Source organism: Erythranthe guttata, chromosome 10, assembly GCF_056151865.1.
Source record: "Erythranthe guttata isolate IM_541 chromosome 10, IM_541, whole genome shotgun sequence".
NCBI lineage: Eukaryota > Viridiplantae > Streptophyta > Magnoliopsida > Lamiales > Phrymaceae > Erythranthe > Erythranthe guttata.
The window spans coordinates 19,134,536-19,142,091 of record NC_142542.1 but is presented as its reverse complement, the minus strand read 5'-3'; the positions used below and the strand labels follow the sequence as shown (position 1 = coordinate 19,142,091).

At 36.8% G+C, this 7,556-nt stretch overlaps 3 protein-coding genes across 3 annotated transcripts; 1 reads left to right on the top strand and 2 right to left on the bottom strand.

Moving 5' to 3' along the window:
* Positions 1–947: 947 nt before the first annotated feature.
* LOC105949277 (putative protein phosphatase 2C 55) lies at positions 948–1,778 on the bottom strand. Its single transcript, XM_012972563.2, has one exon. The coding sequence runs from the start codon at positions 1,776–1,778 to the stop codon at positions 948–950; it is 831 nt and encodes a 276-aa protein (XP_012828017.2).
* Positions 1,779–3,108: 1,330 nt separating this feature from the next.
* Positions 3,109–3,996, bottom strand: LOC105949276 (putative protein phosphatase 2C 55). The gene has a single exon (XM_012972561.2). It carries the CDS (start codon positions 3,994–3,996, stop codon positions 3,109–3,111), a length of 888 nt encoding a protein of 295 aa, XP_012828015.1.
* Positions 3,997–5,739: 1,743 nt separating this feature from the next.
* On the top strand, positions 5,740–7,111 carry LOC105949301 (Gibberellin-regulated family protein). Its single transcript, XM_012972589.2, has 4 exons — positions 5,740–5,938; positions 6,047–6,103; positions 6,615–6,648; positions 6,819–7,111. Exons 1-4 carry the CDS (start codon positions 5,885–5,887, stop codon positions 6,998–7,000), a joined length of 327 nt encoding a protein of 108 aa, XP_012828043.2. The 5' UTR covers positions 5,740–5,884; the 3' UTR covers positions 7,001–7,111.
* The last annotated feature ends 445 nt before the right edge of the window (positions 7,112–7,556 follow it).

Here is a 7,556-nt window from a genome sequence, read left to right as displayed (position 1 = left end):
GACTTATTGTCATGGACTTGAAACGATTCTATTAATCAAATTGGATAGAAGCAATGGCATCCGGAAAACCTCTACTATAAATAGAGGGTTCATAAACCTCAAGGTAAGTATTCTTGATCTTAACACATTATTTTCTCTCGAATATATTTATCTCCGAATCTTTGAGGTGTTCTAACTTGGGCGTCGGAGTGCTAACGCCGGGAGCACCTCTCCCGGTCTCTTTTGCAGGCACGCGACGAACAGGCCTAATATGGAACGGAGTTAAAGATTCGAGATTCCTCGAAGCGGAAAAACCCAACCGCATCATTAGCAATTATCCACATTATTTATCCAAATTTTGCATATGTATATTTAGGATTCTATTGTTATAGAAACATGTTTATATTAGAACTTCTAGTTATATTGTATTTAGAACTTATTTCCAATATTATTATATAAATTGGTGTCTTCTTTGGAGAATAATACACGATTCAATTTACGATGATATATTTACAAATATTCTATTATTATAGAAACATGTTTGCAGTAGGACTTCTAGTTATATTGTATTTATAACTTATTTCCCTATTTTGAATTGGCCTCCACAAGAGAATAATACACAATTTAATTAATAATTAAGTATTGAGTTTTGCAACACTCATAAACCTAATTTTATTTTTAAAACTTAAAACATATATAATTAATAATGGTTAGAAGAATCTGAGTATTTTTTGTAATACTTTAAATTGTATTTTGATTTCATATATCACAAACTAAATTATTTTTAATTTAACCTAAATATAAGTATAATTAAAAGATTGGAATCAAGAAAATCAAGAACTAGCCAGCATCAAATTCTTTGAAATTAAATCAACTAATCCTCTTGAATTTCTCATTATTGATCATAAAATTACAATAAAAAATAATTAATTGAATAAACAAATTTCTTCCATCAAAATTCAAGAAAGCTACACCAGAATACAAAGATCCATAAGATCATCACCATCATCATCGTTGTCGTACGAACTAATACTCCCCGCAAGTACAACACGAGCAACAACAACTGTAATATCATCGTACTTCCCTCCAAGGTGTCGTTTCCCGGCCTCATACGCCGCCACCTCGAACGGGGTGACGGTGGTCGTATCCTCAGATCTCTCCAGCGCCGCCGTAGCCAGCGTCTCCGACAAAGACAGCATCGAATCCGAGCAATAATCCCTCACAATCGTCTCTATATCCTCGGGGAACAAATTGTCGAACAGCCCATCAGTTCCGGCGACTACAACATCGCCGCTCTCCATCTCCACCGTCATCTCCTCCGCCTGCTCGGCGCCGTCATCCTCCGACGACGAATTCTGCAACTGGTAAGGAAAGTTGAACCCGTACTGCTGCACCGGCGACCTGTAGAAAGTCCTGCCGCCCCTGATCACCGTAAATCCGCTGTCGCCGACGTTCGCCGCCGTTAGAATATTCCCGGCGAGCGAGATTATGCAGGCGGTGGAAGAACCCTCCGCCGCCGTGTTCAAGAAAGCTTGTCGGAGCACTTCTTTGGGCTCCACGTCGATCGGGCAGTAGTCCTTGACTTCGTACTCGGCGTTTTTCATCAGCTCCCTGGCGTATTCGCCGGCGTCGATCCCGCGGCTGGCCCACCCGCCGACGCCGTCGGCGACTCCGATCACCTGCGCCGACTCGCAGAAAAAGTGGGCGTCTTCTCCGGCGGGTTTGTCCTTGTTTTCCTTGGGTATGTAGCAAGATTCTGCGATCATCATCAAATTTCTACAAGAGGTTGCGTACGCCATACTTCTGACAAAGTTTTTGTATCTACGCATCTGGCCTCTCTCTCTCTCTCTATATATATATAGATATATATCTGCCCTAGATATTAGGGTAAGCAGGGATTATTTTAGGGAAGAGGATCTAATTATATATTAATTACCTAATTTAATCCTAAAGCACTTAGGTTTGATCAATATATTAATTAATGTTATATTGTTATGTTACCAAATCAAATATAATAATTTGTTATGGTAAATTAGCGGCCACCCCATTAGTTAATGTTAAATTACTAAAAAAAACCCTATTGTTTAATTAGATAATTACAACCACGGTTTGAACTATGATTATATTTACATGTTCATCCTTACGGTGTCAAATTTAGTGGAATTTTCTAAATTTTATGGAATATTCTTAAGTACTCGTTTTATCACATTCCAACTCCTGATTTTGAAATAAGATGATCATCAGATGTGTCTTTTGCCTTGTAAATATCAGATTGTGGTGCATCAGAAATTGTTTTTTGCACAAAACCAGTACAAATTAGAGAACATTCCACGGAATTTAGAAGATTATGTTAAATTTGATACCCAGTAAAAGTGAACGTCTAAGAAGATTTATAATTGAGATGCTGGTTGTAATTACCCAAACAAAAATGTTTTTTTACGTAATTTGACTGTACCTAAAAGGTAGCCGTAAGTTACCTTAATTAGTTATTTCAATTAAGTTCTTGTTTCTTTATAGATTAACTTCAAAGTTCAAATTTCTTTAATATTTTTTGATTAAATCATAATTAATTCAGTTCCTTGTTCTTTTTTTCCTTCGTTATTCATCATGAAGAACAATCTTAACCCCATTCATGCATGCATGTATATTCTACTAAAAACTTAGCTATATAACAAATCAAATTAACAAATATTGATCTTAATACATAAAAAATTATACATACATAACAATATTATTAGTATTATTATTATCGGCAAAAAGATTTTATTATTCCATTATTTTAAAAGAATTGGAGCCTCGTTAAAATCTTGTCGGCCTACACAAGAAAAAAGAGTACCCCTACAATGGTAATAAAAAATCAGATCAAAACCTAATTACATCTATTACAAAACCCCAAATTGGGGTGAAAAGGGAAATAAAAGATAAAATTACATATGCCTAAGGAGACTATCTTGAAGTAATTAATTAGGTCTAGTATGACGAGGAAGATCGATTGCATCTCTATATAGCTTCATCTCTTTGTGCCCGTCTGCCACTCTATTACCCTCTCGATAGTTACGCACCATTCGATTCGATCATTCGATTCCATCAATATTATTGATCTTCTAATAATAATAATCTTCAATTCCATCATTCGATTCGAGCAATAATAACCGTAATGTCGTCGCGCTTGCCTCCCTTGTGAGGCCTTCCGGCCTTCCTCGACGCGATCGAAAACGGGGTTTCCTCGGTGTACGCGTCCATCGAGTTGTAAAGCGCGATGTTGGCCAAATACGACACCTGTCTATTCAAATCGCCGTCTCTGCAAGTCTTGGTAATAATCTCGACCACTTCGCTTTCGCCGACATTATCGAACAACCCGTCTGTTCCCGCCACGACCACATCCCCCGATTTTACGGAAAACTCGATCTCGTCGCAAATACTCGGGTTATCCTTTCCGATCCCGAGTTGATAAGGGCAGTTGAATCCTCGTTGCTGAGTTGGCGACCGGTATACGACGCCGCCGTTTCTGATGACAAGAAACCCGCTGTCGCCGACGTTGGCGGCCCGCAGTTTGTCGCCGGAGAGTGTGACGATGCATGCGGTGGAGGAGCCCTGAGCGGTGGTTCTCTTGTACGCGTGTTGAAGGACTCTTTTAGGGTTTACGCCGCCGGCGCATCTCGGCAGGCGGCGTAAAGAGCGGACGGAGTTCATCATGAGCTGGCGGGAGTATTTTCCGGCGTCTATGCCTAGTTTAGCCCAGCCGCCGACGCCGTCGGCCACGCCGATTGTCTGGTACTTGGTTGATATGAAGTGGGCGTCTTCGCCACGTGGCTTGCCGGGTTTTTCCATCGGGAAGCACACCGAAGCACCAGTCATCTTCAAGGAGGGAATAACTTCGTCGGAGTTTGTGGCCGCCGTTGGAGAGTATTTCAATCGCCGCCGCTTGCTACTTTCCACCGCCGCCGCCTGAATATCATCTATATGAACGCTGTGATCAAAGAACTTCCAATTATCGAAGAGGGGTTCCGCCGTCATCATCATGTGATCCGTTTCTGAGATTTTTTTTTTTTTTTTTTCTGTGTGGGTTCTTGAGAATGAAGGAAAAGATTTGATTTTGTCTTAGGTTTTATAATTGAGAAAGTAACAGATCCATGTCTTAGGCATTATATATTTTTTGGACTTTCCTTAACCGCAAATTTCATATAAGTCCTTAGGAAGCTATTTATTTGTAAAATCCTCCTTTATAAAAAAATATATATGTTAATACCTGAAACAATATCAAAAATAGTACCCTCAAAATCTAATTTACTCAACTTTTCGTCGTTCAAACCCTAATTTAAACTTTTCACTAATTAATTAGTTTCGCACATTGACCCCGTGAAAAACTTTATACAAGGTTGGAGTTCGAGAAAAATATGTTACGTTGTAAGGACGACGTTGTTAGATTGAGACATATATTAGGGGACTTTTAGTAATTATGGATACTTGAGAGATTTTTTAATAACTCAACCATATATATATGAGTGAAATTACACCTGCCTCCATGGGTGTAGCTCAACTGGTTTCGGAGGTGGTAAGGTGGTACAAGGTCCTAGGATCGGGCTAAGGGATGGGGAGGGTTGATTCCTTGTGGGCACTAGGTTCGAATCCGCTACCTTAACGGGCCGTTGAGTTACCATGATTTACATTCTTCCATCAAATACTTGTCAGGCCAAGGGATGGGGGCGCTGGAGGCGAGTGATTTTGCCTTTTGGTAAAACGTGAAATTACACCTCGTCTAAGTTTTCAACAACTTAAAAGTGAAATTATCACAAAAAAAAAAACAAAAAAAATAAATAAATAAAAACCTCGTGATCTGAATTTAGCGGGCCGGCCAAAATGGGCCCAGCGAAGCCATAGGTTAGTCCAATGTGACCACCCAAGGCTATGTCGAAGCCCAATTTCAGTTAAGTTTCTTTTTTTTTTTGGAGTAAAATTTCAGGAAGTTTCCACCACACTTAATTATCCCTAATTATATTCTAGAATTAAAATAAGACATAGGTCTCGTTTGGTTTGGAAAATTAACTATGATTAACTGAATAATTGGACCTCGTTTGATGTTTGTTAAACCCAATAACTTGTCGGGTCGACCCGGAATAATATGTTATTATCTCTTATCTTGCCATTCAAGAGGCTTTTTTGTTGGACGTCCCGGAGGCCGATACAATAATTAGGTTTTCATTAGATTATTTAATCTTATCTTGACAACAAAACGAGGTACGATCTGAACTAGGTCTCTAAAGGACCAAAACCCATCAATACAATAAGGCATCATGTGGTTGCCAAAATAATATTTAATAATCTAATACAAACTCAATTATTTTATAGAACCCTGAACCCCTGAACGTTTACAAAAAAACCTCTCTAGAATACAAAATAAAAGCATGATAACATAATATTTTCGGGTCTACCCAGACAAATTATTGGCCGGGATAAAAAAAATACCCGATCGAGAGTGACACACGAATATTGTTGATGGTGAAGAGTATCACATGATGCATGGGTTCACGAGAAGTGGAAATAACACCACATTCGGACAAAACTGCATGCTAATCATATATGTATGTAATAAATAAAAGACAGATAAACATTTATATGGACGAAAATGATTTTTGCCTTAGCAGTTGGGACAGTTTGTGTGGTGTACGTGTTGTAATTACTAATTTGTGAATTCATTCACATGCATGGGATAACAAATATATATCGGGTGCCGTAATTATTATTTTGAAATTTAGTAAAATCCTTTTTTTTAATTAATGATTTATTTTTATGTTTTATTTGTTATATATATTTGCACGTACGTGCCTTTGAAAGAATTGCTCTCAAAACTCCACATAGTTTCTCTCTCTTGATTTTGAAGGCCAATTCTGCAGGGAAAAGGGAGATGATCTTCTGTTTCTTGCTTATGTTTCTCCTTCAGCTTGTTCTCCAAAACCATGTAAGAAATTAATTAAAAAATAATTAATTTTCTTGTTTATATATATATTGCATTGTAGTACCTTTGTCTAATTATATTTTTATTAATTCAAGGCTAATGTTTTTGCAGGCAACTGTGATTTTCTCCCCAGCTCCTCAGCCACAACCACCAGGCACCTATCCCATGGTAAATATTTTTTTTTCTGACAAAATAGAGTAAATTGCGGCCGCACCCCTAAGGTAAGGTCAAATTATGAAAAGACCCCTCATGTTTGGGTAATCACAATCACCCCTCAACTGCGAATCTTCTTACATGTTCATCCTTACGATGTCAACTTCAACGGAATCTTCTAGATTCGGTGGAATATTCTCTAGTTTGTACTCGTTTTGTGCAAAATGCAGTTTCTGATGCACCACAATATGATCATAATTTTATTTCAAAATGTGGAGCTCGAATGGGATAAAACGGGTACAAACTGGAGAATATTAATTCACAAAATCTAGAAGATTCCACTAAATTTATTATCACAATGGTGGAAGTATAAGAAAATTCATAGTTGAGGGGTTCTTTTTGTAATTTGACCTTACCTTAGGGGGTGACTGTAATTTATCCTAAAAAAAATAAACTAATTAATTAATTATGTCATTTAATTTAATTAATGAAGTTGCTAATCCTCTACCTTTCTTATGGTCTTCAGTATGGTGCTACTCCTGGCAGCCTTCAACCTCAGGGTAAGAACAGTGTCCTTTAAATAACAACGGATAAAGGGGTAGTTTGCTCAAAAAATGAATCAAAGGGGTGTTTTTGCTAATAAAAGTAATATGAGGAGTGTTTATTAATTAGAGTATAACACAAGGGTGTCGAATACAATAATAAATTTTGGTGTTGTATTTGGTGACAGAATGTGGGCCCAGGTGCAGTGTGAGATGCTCGAAAACGGCGTTCAAGAAACCGTGTATGTTCTTCTGTCAAAAATGCTGTGGGAAATGTCTGTGTGTGCCACCTGGCACTTATGGGAACAAGCAATTTTGCCCTTGCTATAATAACTGGAAGACTAAGAGAGGTGGACCAAAGTGCCCTTGATTTTTTTTTTTTTTTTTATTATTATTATTACAATTATATATAATATAATTATAAAATATGTACCCTGAAAATATTAATTTAATGAGCCCTATTAATATTATTCTGTTTGTAGTGTCGATTTATTGTTAGGGGGGTTTTTATTATTTAGTATTTCATATATTTCATAATAATTGTCCATTTTAAATAATTATTATGCATTAAACATAATTTTTTCTTGTTTTAATCGTATTATTTCAACTCTAAATATTAACTCTCTCTTTTAATTTTTTTAATATTTTTTCCTAAAAACAAGACACAAATTCTTAATACTTGTGGAGAACTGAAAAATGATAATTAATCAATATAAAGAAAAAATCAAATATACTAGGTAGGTAATTCGAATATTATTTTCCTATTCCCTAGTGGAACATGCATGTGGTAGTCAATAATTCCAAATTAATTAATCTCGCAAGTCAACCCTATCTTTCTTGGTCAACTCTTACTAGTAAAGCTATTTGTAAAAATGCAATTTATATGTAAATATGAACATAAGAAAATGATGAAATAAATTGGACAA